Genomic DNA, 20320 nt, shown 5'->3' on the forward strand with positions numbered 1-20320 from the left:
TAACCCACATATTTCCACTTTAACCCTAAATAACCCAAGCTTACGGATTAAGCACAGTATGTTTGTATCTGTATGTCCTGATTTAACACTTATGAAGCTTGCCTCTTAAAGTGCACATAAACTGAATGCAATTCTACAGCACAGCAGGCAAGCAGAACAGAAAAATTACGGGAAGAAATTATGCCATTTACAATATACTGTTCTCATATCACTTGAGGTAATATTTCAGGTGCTACCCTAGTAAAAAATATATGGCATAGCTTTTTGTGCATACAGGTTCCTCTGTATTCATGCCCTCTTTGCATAGAATGGAAGTAAGGTTTTCATTGTAGATCCATAGTCTAAAAGCAGAAGGCTACTGCTTCACTTTAAAAAAAGGCTTTAAATCTTGCAATGTTTTTGGTGAGCTGCCTTTTATGCTTCACTGTGCAAATAATTCTGTTTACTTCCTTGCAGTGATTTTGACAATGCAGGTGCTAACCTGCAATTTCAAAACACAGTCTCTTTTTCAGTCTTCCTACAGATTAAGTACTTGCCTTTGACTTTCAATTTATCATTATCATTTTGCACAGAAAAATAGTATGCGATACACTGGTTGCTCACAACACAATGTAGTTCTGTGAGATAAAGCAGAGAGCAGCTGCAATCTGACAACACAGTTTGGCAAGGAGTCTATTTACAAATGGTTACATATTTACTCTACTTATGGAATCACAGTAGATAAATACACATGCTACTTCAGCATATAACATATATACAATTTATTAAATACTTGTTCAACCCTTATGCATTACAAAAGAAGAAAGCAGCAGAACTACGACAAGGTCTTACAAGCATGCAAAGAAAATTGTTTTTTCTATGTCTAACTTACTGGTTGATGCTTTTCATATATTATAAATCACTAAGCTTTTACTCAGTAGAAAAGGCTGTCAGTTTCTCAGTGTGTTTAAAGATACCATTATCCTTGTCTTTAATATGCCATTACTGCAACTCAGCCACTTGTTTGCCTGAAAGCTAAGATCAGCCATTATAGTATTTACATAATTAACTTGTGATCATTTGTGAATATGGTAACTTTATACCATTATTTCACTGAGATTGACAGAAGTCATTCAGAATGAAGCCCCAGATCAAAATGCTTGTTGCAAAATCAAGTTCTCCATTGGACAGGAATGTATGCCAGACTTCACTGCCATCTAAGATTATCTTTATAGATCCAATGACAACACAGGCATAATCTGACTCTCACACATTATCAGGTAACTACCTACATTGGGAGCAGGAGAGGTTGAAGACAGCATGACTACCAGTGTGTCTCACCAAAACTGGCATTCCCACAGAGCTCTCATGGTTAGAAATAAATGCATATATCACACAGGTATGATGGTGGCAAATAATCTTATAAAAATGATGTGTAGTTTCAAGATAAGATCAGGAAATGAAGCAGCTGCTATGCAGAAGCTAAACTACAGAGACTAAATATATCTCATTTTTTGTGGGGCACTACAAACATTTGGTGGGGGTTTCTTTGGTTTTGTTGGCTTCAATAAAAAACAAAACCCAAACAAACTTTAAAAAATAAACCATTCATCAATAATTTGGGCTGCGTTTACCATCTATTTGTCAAAGAACAGTAAAACATGAAGAAAACAGAAGTGAGGCCTCTCTAAAAGCTCTTGCTTAGGATCCGCTCTAATGATATACATAGTTCCACTACACATTCAAAGGAAAAGGCAGGCATGCGCAGCCCAGACGTACTGTCACATTAAGACAGTGAAACCTTGTTCTAAACCAGCCACTGAAAGATGCAGTCCCCTCATTACTCTTCATTCACAACCAGCCACAGATGCCTCAACTCCATCCTCACACTGGGCTGACAAGACAGGAAACAATGCAGGGTAAAGCTTTTTGTTTGGTTGGTTGTTTTGGGGTTTTTTTACTTTGTTTAGCTTTAGTCCCTTTAATCCCCTATCTGGTTCATCATAGAGCCTCAAACTCATGCAAGGAAAGCCAAGGCAGGGATGAACAACCAGGCAAAAACACACACCTTTGGCAGGATCAATTTAAACTGCTTGCTGCAGTATGGTGAAAACACACCAAAAATATCATACACTTGCTTAGCTCATTTTAAAGTTAAGTGTTTATTCACTTTGTGACATTACAAATATCAGGGAAGGTGCAACTTCACAATACAGCATAGGCTTACTTTATTTCACTCCGAAGTACTCCCAATTTCTAATGGTTATACCCTCCTCCAAACATAGCCAAGATAAAGTACAGCCATTCTTCATGTTGTCACTATCTTCACCAGTTTTGTGCTTTGCTGAATCTGAAGGCAAAATTACCTCTGCCTTGACTGAGCATTTCTTTATTCAACTTAACTCCTATTGGCAAGTTACATCCAGAATGGGCCAGGCCATGTAATGATGAGTTGTAATATGCTCAACAGGTGCAACAACAAAGCAGGAAGCACACTACTCCACACATTACTCACAACCATTGCTAGACAGGAACACCAGGGCTGAGGTGACAAAGCCTCATACAAGTCCACATGTCATTACCAGGTTATTCAAGCCCTGTAGTTGGATTGTACACCATAAAAAAAACCCCAAACCAACCCACAAGGGACTTTTCTAAGTCAGTTACAACTTAATTTGTCCATATGCACTACATGCAGATCCATACTGGTCCTCAGTGTAAGGAAAACCAGAATTCTTCACCATGAGACCAAATATGGGATGAGACTATCCGGAGACATGACAGAACCTAACTCACAGGAAAAATTCAAGACTAGGCTTGACCATGCCTGGGATACCCTTATCTACAGCCCTACTTGCAACAGAAGACTGTCTTGACACAAACTTCCCTATAATTTTTCTACGTATAGTTTTCTCTTTTCCATCATCCTTTCAAAGTCCATATATCCTGTTACACTTTCAATCATTCTCTCATATTGCAAGAGGCAAAAAAAGCCAGCAGTAGTTAGTGGTGTATTTGCTTCTTGTACACACAAGGAAGCCTGTTGTAGAATTCCTCACACCTACTCAAAAGTAGAATTGTTTCATTTCTTGAGACCTATCCATTAACACTACAAAATGTTATAACCAAAAGCATTTCATTTTCCTTATGCTTTTATTCCAGATTGTTTGCATATAAAATGATGATTTCCTGCAAAAAAGATTTTAAAGAATTAAATGTGTATAGAGTATAGCCCACTGATTGACAGGTATCTTCAGAGAAGGAAGTAAGATTCTTGCTGCAGCCTCAGACTCAACAGTTCTCTGAACAAAGCTCTTAAAGAATCATAGCAGAACCCTCTAACATTTTGTGAACAGTTACTCAATTATTCTAAATGAAACCATCCCTATAAAAGCATAAACTGAATTTTACAAAAGACAAAATGAAGAATGAAGAGCTGACAAAATTATCCACACCAAGCACAATACACAGATTTTGGCATAGAAACAGAAGATAATGGTTAGTTATCATTGTCATTCAACTCCTTCTGTTAGATCCTTTTTTAACCTGAAATAAATCTGGATCATAAGCATTCAATAGTTTACCTGACATGTAGCATATAACACGATTTTACACATATGTAAATCTAAGTGTTGTAAATGTACAAAATAAAAACATTAACTCTTTAGTTTACGCAGATTTCGTGGTTATGCTTTTTAAGTAACCATAATGTCCATTAGTGGGTCAAACAGTTACTTGGCAAGAGCCCTGCATTAAAACAACTCAATAGTATAAATGATGTAACTTACCAAGTTATGTGACTGGGGAAAAGCATGTTTTGTGAGGACTTCAAATATATCTCTTCTACTGTGCCCTTCTTGTTTTAATGCAAACCGTAAATTTCTCATGTCCTAAAACAAAGGCATTATCTTCTAAGTGAACAAAAGCAGCAAGATATTTTTATCTGACATACAAATGCTATATTATTCACTAAGCATGATTTAGAATCTGCTTGCAACACACCTCAAGCCATTGTGAGTGTTCAGCTTTATTTCTTATCCCATAAAATAAAATAGAGCGTAAGACTTCTACAAATGAAGTAGTACCACACTCTGCGATGCAAACACTGCTTTGTCACAAAGCCATCAAAAATTACTGTATCTGATTCACTAAAAAGTCTCCTGAGCTATTGAATATTTGCAGGATGGGAATTATTCTATGTTTTCAAAATGAAAATTTGCCAATTATCTGTCTAGACTACATCGTCCCCAGCTATTTTCTCATCACTAATGTCAAAAATAAGCAATCTGTGCATTAACTAAAAAAAAACTCAAATCAAATGTGTACACATACTCCATTAATGAGTCAAAGAATCCCAAATTATCCACTGGGAACTCCCCAGTGACTGTATTTTTGCATGGTGACATAATTTTTTTGCATTACTATGGAAGCAGAGAGCTCCTTGGCTTTTCGCTGCCTTTACACCTTACAAAGCCCCCATCAGAGGTGTTCTTCAAAAAGATCATAGGATTATAACAAAATTACTTACAGAACAAATGAAATAATGAAGCAACGCAGGAATAAAGCCCTACAACACTTCTGCTGTGCAAAACCTGTCATCAGTTAGTGATTCAGAAAGGAAGTCCAATCCCTCTCACACAGAGGACAGCCCTTTACACAATAGGTATTTCCCTCTTCAGCTCCAAAGACCTCTTTAAATTTAGCTGTCGGGAACTTGTATTTTAATTGCTATAAATAGTTAAGCAGTGAGAACCAGCATTTCCTACTGAATTATTGGAAAGTCTTACTTTACAGGTTATATCCAATCCATAAGAGTTCTCTCCTCTGCTGGAAGCCCCTCCCATTTTTTCAATCCTTGAAATGACACCCAATGGAACATTCAACACCACAACTGGATCCTGCAAGGAAAGTTCAAGTAAGGAAAAGATTAATCTGATGAGTAAAGCAAACTGCTCCTACACATTCGAGAATAGAAAGCAGACATTAAATACATATAGGACACAAAAGTGCATTTCTGCGTTTGATTTGAGTCTCCCCAGCCAACATGTTACGAAGTCTGTACAGTCACTTCACAATCTGAACATCATCCAATTAAACACTCAACAAAAAGACTTCATGCCTAATACAGTATGCAGGAAACAAAGGTGGCAAAACTCTGAAATATGTATCTTGCTACGTACTTCTGAATGCCTCCACTTGCTCAGGTTGCCCAGGGAGCTGTGAATGCTCCATACCTGGCAGTGTTCAAGACCAGGTTGGATGAAGCCTTGACTGATATGGTTTAGTGTGAGGTGTCCCTGCCCATGGCAGGGGGGTTGGAACTAGATGATCTTGAGGTCCTTTCCAATCCTGACTGTTCTATGATTCTATGATCAATATGCAGAATAAAGTAGAACAAAATGAAAAAGTTATTACTAGTAGAGTTAGCTGCAACTGGAAAGACCTCAGTTCAATAGTCCTAATACCTTATTTAAGAAAAATTAATTATGAAACAGGTAACAAGCACATTGTATTCTTTCATGTCTCTGCTTATCAAACACACTACTACTCACAGCACCCATGTGAGGTTCTACCAATCAAACTATTTCTTTTCCAACAGGAAGGACAATCAAAACCTTGGTTTACTGATAAGCATTTCAAGAGCTATTGCACATCATTAGTTGCTGCCCTTGATCTATCACAGAGTAAGTGTGAAGGGAACAGCTATCAAAAAAGCTCCAATAGGCAAAAGATAAAGGTATCAGTTCAGTGTGATTAAACTGCAATTTTACCAGGCAAACCCCATATTTTTACAACACATTTACCTTTAAAGAACTTCAATTTTTATATGGATTTCACAGTGGCACAAAGGCAATTACTATTTAGTCATTACCCAGTTAAGATATGGTTATTACAAACATTACAGACCACTTCAAGTAAAAAGCCTCCCATGCAATTCCACAAGCATGTGTGTGCCAAAACTAAAACAAATGAACTGGTCACAAAATACATCAAGGGCAGCGGTGGTGAAGGGAAGGGGGTTAAAGCCAATTCATCCCACGGAAGTAATTGTGGCATATTACTCACATTTTCCACACTTCTTAGGTACAGCCTGTAATTTGTGATGTACACTCGTCCTTTCACGGGGCCATTAAATGGACACATATAAATAACTTCCTTGTCTGTAAGAAATGCAGTATTTCTTAGAGATTGCAAAAAGAAGAAAAAAATTGGAGCTAAGGACAGCATTAGTTAAGTAGCAGTAAAATAAAAAGAGAGCTGTACTCAGATGAATTTAGAAAGCAGTAAATCTGAATTCAGGCACCTGAATTAAAATGTGAAAGTTTCATATATTACACTTGTCCAAATTAAATCAGCACATTCCAGCAGCCTTCCCTATTTACGTTTGTGTTCTTCTCAGCACCATGTGGGAGAGAGCAGGACACACAGGGAGTAGATTTAAGTCCTCTCTGTGATTACTAAACCAACCTATTCACTATCACAGAACAAATACATTCTTTGATACCATTATATCTTTCAGTGCTCTGTAACCAATTCTGCATTAAAGTAGTAGTTCCAGCTTTAAAGTGTTCAGGGAACTCACCATCCTGAAGAGAAACATTATATTTCAATTTGAGGCAATCAAATACAGGAGGGCCATCAGCACTGTTTCAGCAAGGGCAGTAACAAAATGAGTACTAACACATGCTACTCAAAAAAGGAAGCTTTAACTGAAGCAAAGCCATTAAACTTAAGAGAAGCACTACAAACCACCTGTTTCTCCCTATCCACTCATTTCTTTAGCCCAATCCTTTTATCTGCCTTCCACAACAAGCATGCTCTTTCCAGCATGCTGCCCCAAAGCACAGTTTTCATAAGGTTCATATCAAGCATTCATCTTAGTCCCACGTGCTCTCCCTTGTGCCTTCCCCACAACTTTCCTCATTAATAATATAACTGCTTCCTCTGCATCACCACTTTTGTTTCACTTCAGCCAATCTTGTTTACAAACCCACCTAACAAATCCTGGGAAGGGGGGAAGGAGAAGCTTCACAAATTAAACAGACCATCAGTGGAAGACTCTATCCCAGGAAGAGCTTCCATCATGTAAAGAACCACTGTACACAATCCTCCTTATGCTACAACATTACTATATGTAAAGGCTAACAAATGCATAAGACTCTGCTTAAGGTAGTCAGTTTGGGCCAAGGTTCACTACACAAGATGCTGATATATAGTGGGTAGAATTCTCTTGACTTTGGAAAGCTTGGAGTGGCTCTCATTACTAGAGGTGTGCTACCTGGTCTGTACAGTTATGACACATCTTGACTTGCCATTTCTTTGTATCAGAGGATCTACCATGTCTGCAAACAAAGATTTCAGACTTAAAAAGTTATTTGTAATTACTAATAAAAAGTCCATGCCACAATTAACTAAAAAAAATATGCATGCCACTTTAGCAAGACTTACACCCACACCCAGCCCAAAGAAGTCCAAATTATGAAACAATCCAGTAAGATACATATACACTATACATAAGATATGTATATGCCAGACTCCTGAACACACACTGCACTAGGCAGCTATACAGCTTCATACCTGTAACTCTAGTCTCTCCTGGCAGACGAGGTATTTCTTCATTTTGTTCAAAGTTAGTTCCATCTTTTAGAGTCTAAAGAAAGAGAAGTACAACAGCATATCGCATTTATTTACAGTCCCCTTAAGTTCCAGATTTAAAAACAACCACCACCAAACAATATCTTAGAGGTAATTTCTGCATGGAAAAACAGGGTCTTCCACAGTAGAAACTGATGGACTGAACTATACCACGAATACACCCCACTATCCTAAACTGCAACTGTTAAATATTTGAAGGTTGAACAGCTCTGAACCATAAGAATGTTTTAGCCTTTCTCCTTTTAGAAGAATAGTTAATTGTATTTATATTAAACTAGAATTAAATTTCTATACTGAAAGTTCTCTGAAATCTTTTTTGCATTTGATTTTCCAGGTACACTGGGCCTGGAAGAACAAATCAACTGAAATCATGTAAGCAGCATATTCACAACCATTACACACACTCTACTCACTGGTGACTTTCCCACGTTCAGTAGTTTTCAAGAATGATTAACAGGAAAATAATCTTTGTTTTTGAAGCAATGTTTAAAAAGCTAAATAAAACCTTCATTTCCATTTTCTTGCACACAGGTTACACTTTCTTCAGCCAAACAGCATCAAAAGCAGAAAGGAATGTGACTTAGAACGCTTTAATGTATTTCCCACTACAGATGGACATTATTATAACAAGCCAGGCAAACATAAGGAGGTGTTTCTTACAAACTGCACTAGACAGTCTTTCTACAGCATCAAAGCACCAAAACTTTCAAGAATGCCACAGAATATTTCAGTGTAGAAAGCAAAGATAAGAGTAAATTAGAACTGATTTTAAGGAGGTGCTCATAATGTGATAGAGTATTTCATACAACCACTATGAAAAGTTTTAAATCAACTCAGTTAACTGCATTAGAATCTTAGTAATATAAATACATGCATACATTCAAGAAAGTAGAAATTCAAATATTCATTTTTCTACCAAAATATGGAAGATAATGATCTCTGGGACCTTTGACATAAAACACATGAAAAAAGCTCCACTCACCCTTTTACTTGAGGAATTCTCCAAGGAGTTTGAATTATATTTAGGTGTTGATGACGAGGCCATACTGGTATCTGATGAGAAAACACAAATTGGAGACAAACTTCCACCTGGACTATGTTCCATTCCCAGGAGAGATTTTAGACTCTGGGGGTCCACAGGTAGACATCAAGAACCTTCAGGAACATTCTGCAAGTTGCTCTTGATTTTAAAAACTACACAATGCCTTGGAACTGAAGGTCACTATTTAAAAGCATCCAAATCTACCAAGAAATCCATTACTAGCTCTGGGATTGGTTCTTATCACAAAGTCTATTTCAACTCCAGCAGTACTTTGGAATTCCGTTGTTTGAATACTATTATTAGTTCAGTCAAGAGACATTAGCATTTGTTTTAAGCAACAGGATACACATCATGAAATGCATCCTACTTGGAGTATTTGTATTAAGACTTTTCATTTAGGAAAACAGGAACAAACTGTAAAATTATGGCACAGCACTTGAAATCGCAAGTACATCAGTACATAGAAGGAAAAACGCTCCACAGTACTTTTACATTTAAAAACAATCCCATTTCCTAAACTGAAACTGCAGCCAGCACACCAGAAGGGGGAGTGTCCGCCCTCCTCGTCTGAACAGCCCTGAGGTTTCCTTCCGATAAAGGAAAAGGCTTTTATTTCTATTTTAAATGCTACTGATTAAAGACAGAATCACATGATACAGGATTCATCATCTCAATCATTTCCTGACATTTCACAGGGGATCGCTATAACAGACACTGTGAAAGTTACTGCGAACAGTAACTTTGTGGCACATTGATTGTACTTCCTTCTAACTAGTCACACACCACTGTGACATCGTACAAGTAAGTACAACTTTGAGTTCTCACTGTTTGTTTGGGGGGGGGAAGAGGTGATTACATACCACACCACCTTTGTTTGTATTCCCTAAATGAAACATTGTAGCCTTAATTAAGCACTTTCACTCCCCTCTCAACACTGGTAAGCTTGCACCAAGCTCTCTGCACCGTGACAAATCAGCCCGTGCTCCTGCAGAACAGTGAGCTCGCAGTGACACTGCAGCAGCCCCAGACAAGCAACAGCAACACAAACTGCCAGATCACAAATGCTTTGAAGCTACACTAAAAACACAGGAATGTGCTTGTGTGAAGAAGCTGGAAAACCATGACCTGAGTTTTGACAATAAAGCTTCTAATCTTCAGAGAGCGTTTTTCTTCCTTGCAGCACCTCACATACTATTAAGCTTAAGGCAGCTTTAACATTTTTTACATTGCTGTTAACTTGTGAACATCCAGTATTTGTTCAGATTACTTTCTTTAATTCAAAGAAGTTTTCTAATAATGAGGGACTTATAAAGGTTAAAAGTATATTTACTGAGAAGCTTGTTTCAAAATGTTTTCCATATGGTTTTTGTTCATACTTTAGGTGAGAAATACCAGATGGGACAAAGTGAAAAGCACAGCAGCCCCAGTTTTTCTATATCAGCATAGAAAGCGGTTTTCATTTCAGCTCACATAAATGTAAGTTAAGGTTGCACCAACCAAGAGAGTCATGTGAGCATAAACAAGCCTTAGAAGAGTGACTTCTTCAAAAGATGTGGCACCCCTAAATAGACCTGCACTGCCAAATGAAACACTGACCACAGTAGGGACAGGCACACTCTAGGTATTGATCTTGCAACCGCAGCTACTCCATCAGCAAAGCCACAGAGAGACGAGCTGCATCAGAGGTCACGCAAACCCACAGGGATACTGGGTGCCCACCTTGCGCCATCCCATTGCCTAAGCTCAGGGGAACAAAAGCTTGTTTGGATATTCCTTATGCCTTTCAATACTACTTCCAATCACAGTGTACTTCTGCTGCTCACACAGGGAACGGCATGGAAGTGTCTTAGAAGTTTTCTTTGCTTTCTAAGCTATTTCTTCCCTTACTGCACATTCCCTAAGGTTTGGCTGAGCTGTAGCACACAAAGTGAGTTAAGATCCTGAAATAATCATCTGATTCCTGACTACAACTCACTGTAACTCTTCCCAACCTCATAAGCAGAGACCCTTTCAGAAGCTCAGAAAAATGGCTCTTTGTAGAACCTGAGAGCACAGCAGGAAAGTGCTCACCTCTCCTCCATGCTGTCACCCCACCAGGCCATTTCAGACATCAAGATGCCTGGCAGCTCTTATAGCAGACCCTCATGTGTGTGTTTGTGTATGGAAATCTACTTTGTGTAACATTCCCTCAATTCCCCATGAGGCTGATTTCTTTAAACATACTTGACAGTGAGAATGAATTTACTCATCTACTTCAATTTCTAGAGTATTTCATTGTAGAATTACAACCACCTACTCTTTCATTTCCAACACTTCCCTAACACAAATCAGGCTTATTTAGAGCTAATTAAGTTTAATAAATATGTATTGAAGGTGTTATCTGTCAGATGGTTTTCCTTTAAATCCATAAAATATTTTCACTAAAATTAATGCCAGTCACATTGCTATGTTAGTGGGGTTTTTTTGTGCTACCTCCATTTTGCTTTGAATTTAAATCACCCATGAAAAACCCAAATACAAATAAGCACATTTATAACCTCCCACATTTCCCTGATTTCTCTGAATAAGCTATGGTCATGTAATTAAACTCTGCATTACAGAACACCCACTAGACAGCAAGCTCACCAAGAGGAGCAGAACCTGGAGCACCTGCCCTATAATGAGAGGCTGAGGGAGCTGGAAGTTACTCAGCCTAAAGAACAGACAGCATCAGTGGGACCCACAGCTTCTCACCAGTACTTTTAAGGTGGTTACCTAGAAGACAGAGCCAGAGTCCTCAAAGTGGTGAGTGATGAGAGGACAACACACAACAGCAACTGAAACAAGCTAGATTCCAGCTTGGCTTAAGGAAAAACTAAATGAAATCCCCCTCCAACCACTTTTTGCACTCTGAGGCAGTGAAAATAGACCCAGGGAGGTTGCAGATTCCACCCTTAGATTTTTTAAGACCCAATAAAGCTTTGAGCAAGGGGAGACCTTCTGAAGTCTCACCCTACGTGCATTACTCTATGCTTCTATGATCTGCAAGCAACAGAGAAAATCAAGCTCTCATTTAAAATTACTGACCAAATGAGAACACACCCTTAAAGAAGTGGGCTCCTCTGTATCAAAAGAGGAAACAAGATTTCAAAACCATTTTAAACTAACATGAAATATTTCCTTTTAGAATATTTTTCTCTGTCAAACTGCAGCAGCAGCTTCTGGCAATCTCCCAAAGTAATATTGCCATGAACAATTCAAAACCACACTCCACCGTAGTCTTAAAATAGCTACAACTTTCTCATTATCACAGAGCCACAGCAGTCCTTCCACACAGGGAAAAAATCTGGTGAGTAGTTTTCCACTGCAAACACTTTTTATTTCCCAGTATCACCCATATGCACTTCTATACAACAACTGAAAACCATGCAAACCTCATGCTTGTCAGCAGCTGAACAGAAGCACAATTACTCTGCAAATTGAAAACAAAGCAGACAACTTTGTTTCTGATGTTCTGAAGTTACAAACAGTGAGCATTCTTCCCCGAGCACATAATAGCAAGGAGACAAAGCCATTTTACTGGATTTAACTTGAACTAATAAACAAAACTTTGCTAAAGTTACCAGGACTTAATATAGTAACACTACCAAGAAATGTAGGCTCCAATGATCCTACAATAACAAACTATTTGGGATCTGTATTTTCATTAAATATTATATTTATACTTGTGCTTCCTAGGTTTCATGGGAATGGAGGCACAATCACATTTGAAAGGGTAGGCACTGAAGGTCAGGTATTAAGAATTCAAGGGTCCAATCTGTTCTTTACAAATAACACAAGCACATACCGACCCAGAAAATCTAAACAAACTTTAAAACATGTAAATAAGCTTTTGAGGGTTAAGAAACCTGAAGTGACAGGCTACTCTTAAGGTTCTTCACTGCCAACAGATCAGAGAACATGTGCAGTGCCGCTTGGAAAGACCACCTAGACTCTTATAAGCCATGTTTAGACTGATAACATCCTGGTGAAACTAATTCTCATTGTTTATGATCCAGAAACAAATTAAAGCTAATTTGACATTTTGCTGGTCCTTCACACCAGAATCACACCAAATAATTTGTAACTGTTATACAACTAAGCCATGTGTGTGTCAACCTAAAATCTTTACATATATAAAGAACTAGTTTGTTCCCAAACACAATGGAATCTGCACCTGCCAAAGGATTACTATCACAAACATTTGAGATCAAGTAAACAGCATCAAGTAAATTCTGAGCACCACTTTCCAGATATTTAATATTATTGACTCTCTGTCACTGGATTAAAACTTTGCATAAATCCACTTTCAAATTTGTACCTATATCAATCATTTGGAGCAACAACAATTTTGACAACACTTAACCTAAAATGAAGTTTTAAACTTTCTATAGTCAATAATGTTCCCTGTTAATCTGGAAACATTGAGGAAATTAAATTACCACACAGAGAAGACATAGAATATACTAAGAGGCAAACATGATGAAAAAACATTAGTGACATATGTTGAAACAGTTATTGTGTGGGTATGTAAATATATCTAAGCAAATATAAGGGAAACTGGATGCTTTTACAAGTATCATATTTATCAATCAAGTAAAAATGAGCAACAAAAAGTTAGAACATTTTCTAGAAGCATTCCAATTTCTGTCACACATCAATAACCATGACACAGGATAAAGCCAAACTTCTAATAAACCTGCTCCAGAAAATGATGTGTGCAAGAATGAAAGAAGTCTGCGCATCTCCAAGGCCTCTCCTAAAAATACAGGTACAAAATCTACTAAACCTCTCCATTTGCTATCATAGTAATTCAGAAAACAACTAGAAGGCTTCCAAAAAGAGCTACAATTGGGCAATTATATGAAACTTGAAAGCGATGAGTGCTCTCATTCAAGATCTGCAAGGCATCTGCCAGTCTAAATTAGAAAATTGTATTATTTTCATCATTAGACCTGATGCCAAATAAGGAATTCTTTCAAAGGGAAGAAAACCAGTATCATTTTAGTAAACAACTGTTTGCTGTGCTTGTAAGGTAAGGGTAGGTTACTGTGGGGACACAGAAAAGCTTCTGGCACCTTCATTTAAACAGAGATGCAAGAAATGAAACAGCAGGTTTCTAATGACAAGATATGCTGGTGTCATACAAAGATTGTAGGGTTTTATTGGGTAGAGTAACAACCTACAGAGACAGTATGAATATGCTGCCTTGTGTTTCCCCTAATAAAATAAAAGCATAAAATACAAGGTCCTAAAAACAAAACCACATCTGTCAGCACCATGACTGCATAGAAGAGATAACACAGAATATACTGGGTTTCAGAAATAACATACAGAACAGGGCAAGGCTCTAGGAATTTTTAAGTAGCAAAATTAAGCTAAAGCAACCATGAAGGGAGCGAAAGGGGAGGGGAAAGCATTTCACTCCACATATTAAGCATAAAGGAACATAAATCCTTAAAAAAACATGGAAAAACAGAAGTCCCCAGGGGTCAATTCAGCAACAGCATCCAAGTTATCATATCAGAGAGTCACTGACATAAGCATCAGCAACTTTAACACTAGTAAATGAGCATTTAATCTAATGAAGCCAAAAGTAGCAACTCATCTCATTAAAGGGTAATAAAATTTTAGAATTACCATATCATGGAATCACAGAGTGGTTTGGGTTGGAAAGAACCTTAAAGTTCATCCAGTTTCAACCCCCTGCAATGGGCAGGGACACCTTCCACTAGAACAGGTTGCTCCAAGCTCCATCCAGCTCGGTCTTGAACACTGCCAGGCAGTCACAGCTTCTCTGGGCAACCTGTGCCAGTGCGTCACCACCCTAACAGGTAAGAACTACTTCCCTGCACCTCATCTAAGACTACCCTCTTTTCAATTTAAAGCCATTCCCCCTTGTCCCATCACTACATACCCTTGTAAAAAGTCCCTCTCCAGCATTCTTATAGGCCCCCTTTAGGTAGTAGAAGCTGCTCTAAGGTCTCCCCAGAGTCTTCTCTTTTCCAGGCTGAGCAAGCCCAGCTCTCTCAGCCTGTCTTCATAGAATAGGTCCTCCAGTTCTCTATCATTATTATGATTTCACCCATGCTCTCCGACCTCATACATTTAGATTACTTAACTGAAAAACAGATTTTACCATTTAAAAGTAACACAGTACTGGCATTAAAACCAGGCTCAGAGTTATGGCAATTCAGGCATCACAGTTAAATGTATCAACTATGATGTACACCAACAAACCACCTTCACACATTCAAGTCATAAACTTCTACCTGTACATATTCCAGAGTGGAGTCGACATGAAGCAGTGATCATGGAATCTCCTATTTTTAATTTACCATCACAGACACTTACAAGGTGTGAATTCCTTCCACCTGCAACCTCTTAATAATGGAGTCTGCAGCCCTTACCTTTCCTCAAGTGATACTCATTATTCTACTGATATGAGACTGGTGGGTCTTCTCCCTTAATGTCTAAATGACATTCCCCATTCACATGTTCTTACAAAGTGTACATTTTCCAGAAAAACCGTATAAGTTTTCAAGTATCTTCAAAAGGCTTCTCAATTCAAGCCATAGCTAGAACAGAGAAAGCATGCCAGCAGTATAGCATCGATGGGATAATGTGCAGGTAGAAAGTATATTAATATTTGCCTTTCTGCACTGGAGTTTCTAAGTCAGTTAATCAAATTCATCAGTAATGCATTATAAAAAAAAACCCTGGATCATACAAAAGAAATATCCCTTCTCAAAAAGCTGCAATCTGGAGCTGCTTGTTTCCCTAGCTCCAATTCTCAACCCAGCTTCCTGTCTTTTAGAAGAAAGCACTCTGGAATCCCTCGAGTTGCCAACTCTCTGCAAGCTGTACAACTCCATACCCACTGCTGAATTTGTTTGCGAAGAATCAGAAAGGCTCCTCTCCCAGGCAAAGCATTCTCTTGTTCCCTAATGTGCCCTGTATTTGAAAAGGCAAGCCATCATCCCTAGAGGACTCAGTATGAACTAGTGCAAACAAACAAAAGTTCACAACAGTCAAGTGGCTGCTAATTCAACAAACAAATCAGAAGTGGACCAGTTGCCTGCCCATTCCTATTTTACAGGCTTACAGTACCAGGCAGTTTTGAAGACATTAGAAGGAAGACCTTGCACTAACAAAAAATACTACCCTGACAATGAAGTTCTACAAGTGGCAACAAGTAGCTTTGTGAAAAGCTTGGCAAATATTTTCTCAGTGCACTAGATGCTGTGCACTGCTGTGTATATGTTTCTTAACAAAAAAAAAGCTGGAAGGAGTAAAAAACCCAACCCACTTCAGTTCTGCCCTGATATTTCAGCTGTCTCTGTTTGAAGGTGGGATGGGTTTTCTTTTTACTGTCTCCTCTTGGAATCTGACTCCCACCTTATTTTCAAAGAAAATCACCACTTCCAACAAGACTCAACATAAGTTTGTAACATTACTTTTTCTAATTATCAGCTCACTTGCTTCCTCCTCTCAAATTATATTGAGAATGTAGCTTAGGGTGATATCCCTGGCTTTTATCCTGGCAAGCTTTCTTTTAAGAGAATTACAAGCTCTTTGTGAGAGAGCAATGATATAGTAGTACACATGCCATCATGGACATTGAGCAATTTATCTATTGATGGACCTGTTAGATGGTTCTCATGCTTTATATCACAGTAACAAGAAAAAGCAGCACCTACTTCAGCAACAATAAATATAATTATTTGCTAAGGCCTGTTTTCGAGCAATTGTCAGAAGTCTATTCCTTGTAATTTATGGCAACAATTATTTCTGTCCACTTTTACAAACTTATTGCTTCTGTATTATTCTATGCATAATAGCTTTCTCTTGCCATGATTATCTTTTTTCCCTGACTTTTTCTTAATATCTGGTTGCCAAATTCTGAAGTGAAAATTCAGTCACAAGTGGCTTAAAGAAAGAAGTAGCTTTCTCTCTATACACATAGCCATGTATAGCAAGTAGCTGTTAAATTTAGCTATGCTAGGTAGCATGACAGAAGCAAGTGGAGTTGTTTTAGAACCATTTGTCACATTACCTCTAGAATCAGCATTACATCTGTAGGAAACCTATGCCTGAAGTTTGATCCATGGCTTTCTAAACCCACCCAGTCTATTTTCTCTACATTGCATTCCCTGCAGGGAATACATACCTCCCACATTGTCAAAAGCTGATGCAGTTGACAGGAAAGCCTATGGGATAGTAAATACAGCTTCAAAGTTTTCTATTAAGAAAGCTTTCAGTTGCTTTTTCTCATTCTTCTTGAAAGATATCCCCTTAGGCCATTGTAGTTCTATTGCTAAAGATTTAACTGATGATTCCACAAGCAAAATGGAAATTTTATGTTATATAATGACATACTGTATTAAAAAAATGATACTAACAGTTAAGATTACATCCCCTGCTTGGGCTTTCCTCCAACTTCCCTTTGAGAACATGTAAAACCAGCGCATCAGACTCATTCTCTTTCATCTGCTGCGTTTAGTTCCTTCTTTCACTACATGATTTGCTTTTCTGAATACATGTAATACTATTAAGAAAGTACCATTATGAGATTGTCTCTGTTTAAAACAATGGGTTGGAACTAGATGATCTTTAAAGTCCTTTCCAACCCAAACCATTCCATGATTCTGTGACTATGATGAAATCATCCACAAACCATTCTTTGCTTCAGTCCCTAAGAAAGGGGAGATTGGGAGTATCCTGCCTAAATCATTCATGGGGCAGTACCATACTTTTGGGTGCACTCCCTTTCAAGCAACAAGCAGGTAGCTTGCTGAGCACAGAAAGTATGATACTTCTGCATTTCATAGCTGCCTGCGTATGTTATGCATTAATGGGTCACACCATCTCCAGCACACAGCCTTTCCATCCATTATAACAAACAATCCAGCAAAGAGGTTGTGCACCAATCACCTAGATTTTTGTTGACACAAACACCCTATCATACACAAAAGCATAACCCAGTCTACTTTAAAACACTTACTTCTGTTTTCGCTTGCTCAGAAACCTCCAGGTTTAATAAGTCATTTCAGTTGTAGAAAATACAGAGACACCCAGTTCAATGTGAGATGAGGGGACAACAGCATACTCATTTCTTCAGCTTTCAAACAGCATTTGACTTCTGTGCTGTAGCTGGCCCCTGACAGGAATGGAACAGGTAAAAAGATGTTGTTAGCACTGCCAGAATACTTCAATCAAAATTACTTTTTAGAATGGAAGCAAACCCCAGAATAGTTGCTACTAAAAACATTCTGCAGGAAAAAAATAGTACAAGTTCTTTTTATGTTTTATCTTTTGTCAGGAGGTTTGGCATCAAGTAGTTGGGACTGAACTTTCTCTTCTAAAGCTTTAAATGTTTCTAATGTGTGAATTGTATGCAGACTTTTAACCATACTTCTGTTCCCCATACATATTTAGGCATCTTTCTGCACACAGTTAAGTATTTCCTCTCTCACCCCTTCCCAAAGAATACTGCCATTTATTTGTTTCTTCTCCCAGAATACATGCAGGAATGACTTTCACATGAAAGCTGCTATGTAACTCGGCAAAGTCAGAAGGAACAGACCATGAAACAAAACTTACTTTTACCTAATTCGCGTTCTTACACAAATTGTCTCCTTTAAAAGAACACATAGGATATTAAAGATTTACAGTTACTTCCCATTAAATTAGTCTTGCATTCTAAATTAACTATTGTTAGTTAACACTAACTCTACAGCTCAGGAAAACATTAACACTAGACTTTGCTCAGCCTCAATGATGCCACAGGCCCATCTCTTCAGCAAGTGCATCTTTTGAAAGTTTCCTTCTAACCAAGCATAGGATGATAAACAGTGCAAAAAGGGAAAATCCCACGTTTTACTGAACACACTTCTGTGTCACATCTCTTGTGATGTTTGCCACACAGTGCAGCTGCATACAGCCCCAAAAGTTGTATGTTGTGTGCTAATGCTCACTGCACTTACCAGCTTTGTTAATAACTGTACAGCCTAACTTTTGTAACCACCTAAGTCACAAATTAATCTTAAATAGAAAACTGTAGCAAGACAGAGGTCATGGTTTTGCCCAGTGCCAATCCTGTCTCATGAGACATTTGCCCTTTAGAATCGGTTGACCATAAAAAAATATATGACTACTAGCAAGCAATAAGCACAATAATGCCCCAAAACAGCAAAGCCATGGGCTTTTTAAACATAGTTTTGATTAATACCTGCTGTGACAAGTCAGTTTACAGGCCAATTGCAAATTACTCAGCATCTACACAACTTGAAAACTGAATTTGCTTTCAATAGTACCAAGAAAAATAGGGGTTTCCATGAAAAGAGTATAGCTAACACAATTCTTATGCTCTTAATTACACAAAATACACCTGGAGAATAAAAACACAAAAAACAGCCAACCAACAAAAATAAAAACCCCAAACCATCAATCACTCCAAGTATGAATTATGGGGTTTGACTGCCATAGCACAAAGACAGCAGGCAGAAACCATCTAGCATCTTCAGGAGTCACCTCTTGTTTTAAATAAACTAAAAATGTTTGCTCTGAAATAGAAGGTTTCAGTTTTTTAGCCGTGAACACTGAAAAACGTCACATGCTTCAGAACAAAAATTCAGGCCACTCAAGAGATGAATACTGCAGCGACTTAAAAGCCTGAAAGGGAATAATGAGCATTCGGAATATTATAACGTAACAGGAGAGAACGTCTTTTTAGGGAAAAGTAAAAACCAAGAGTTCAACTTCAATAGCAAACTTGAATTCGCTATTGAAGCAATGACGCCAGGCTACGCACTTCAGCAACAGCTTGTTTCAGACCGATTCAGCACGTCAGGGTGCGAGTCAGGAACAGCAACAAACTCCGGGCCGCCCAGTCTCTATCCTACCACCCTTCCAGTCTCAGTCCGAGTCCCTGTCCCCGAGTTCCCAGGCACAGGTGCCCCATGGCCCATGGGTCCCCAAAGCTCTCGGGACGGCAAGGAGATACCCCCACAACAGCTTCCAGCACCCCAGGAGGCGAACAGGCAAGCGGCTGGGGTCGTGAGGGAGAGGGGCTGGGCCGGAGGAAAGGCCCGGGCCGCAGCAGTCCCCGCCCGTTCACACCGGCAGCGGGGCCGGGAGGAGCGGATCCCAGGGGCGGGGAAGGGCAGGAGGAAGGGCAGGAGGAAGGGCAGGGGGAAGACCCCGGTACCTGTCCAGGGAGCGGGGCCGAGAGCAGGGCAGCTCCGCCGTTCAACCGGGCCCCACGGACACTCACCGCGACGCCGAGCACACCCCACTCGGGCCCACCTCACGGGCTCACGTGACCAGCCGGCGCCTGCCCCGCCCCGCGGGGCGCTGCCCCGGTGCATGCCGGGAGTTGTAGTCCGGTGGGCCCGAGCGCAGGGTGGGCAAGGAATAAGCGGTGGGATGGGAGGTGATGGCTTCGGGCTGCAGCAGGGCAGGCTTGGATTGGGTATTGGGAACAATGTCTTCACCAGAAGACATTGGAATGGTGTTCCAGTGTCAAGCGCTGGAAGAGGCTGCCCAGGGAAGTGGAGTCACCATCCCTGGAAGTGGTCAACAACTGTGCAGATGAGGCCCTCAGTGACATGGTTTAGTGGTGGA

The 20320-nt window shown here is 39.1% G+C and overlaps 1 protein-coding gene across 2 annotated transcripts in view; it reads right to left on the bottom strand.

The window, feature by feature from the left end:
- The window catches only part of MTM1 (myotubularin 1), a 39131-nt gene extending 19114 nt beyond the window's left edge, over nt 1-20017 (bottom strand). For both annotated transcript variants that reach the window (XM_034063974.1, XM_034063973.1), the window contains exons 1-7: nt 19971-20017; nt 17700-17855; nt 8618-8688; nt 7558-7630; nt 6046-6140; nt 4767-4877; nt 3768-3869 (exon numbers count right to left, since the gene is read on the bottom strand). In XM_034063974.1, the coding sequence (XP_033919865.1) occupies nt 3768-3869; nt 4767-4877; nt 6046-6140; nt 7558-7630; nt 8618-8680 (444 nt within the window). In that variant the 5' untranslated portion in view covers nt 8681-8688; nt 17700-17855; nt 19971-20017. The remainder of the gene's footprint in view (nt 1-3767; nt 3870-4766; nt 4878-6045; nt 6141-7557; nt 7631-8617; nt 8689-17699; nt 17856-19970) is intronic.
- Between the last annotated feature and the right edge of the window lie 303 nt (nt 20018-20320).

The sequence above is a fragment of the Melopsittacus undulatus genome, chromosome 6 (genome assembly GCF_012275295.1).
Source record: "Melopsittacus undulatus isolate bMelUnd1 chromosome 6, bMelUnd1.mat.Z, whole genome shotgun sequence".
NCBI lineage: Eukaryota > Metazoa > Chordata > Aves > Psittaciformes > Psittaculidae > Melopsittacus > Melopsittacus undulatus.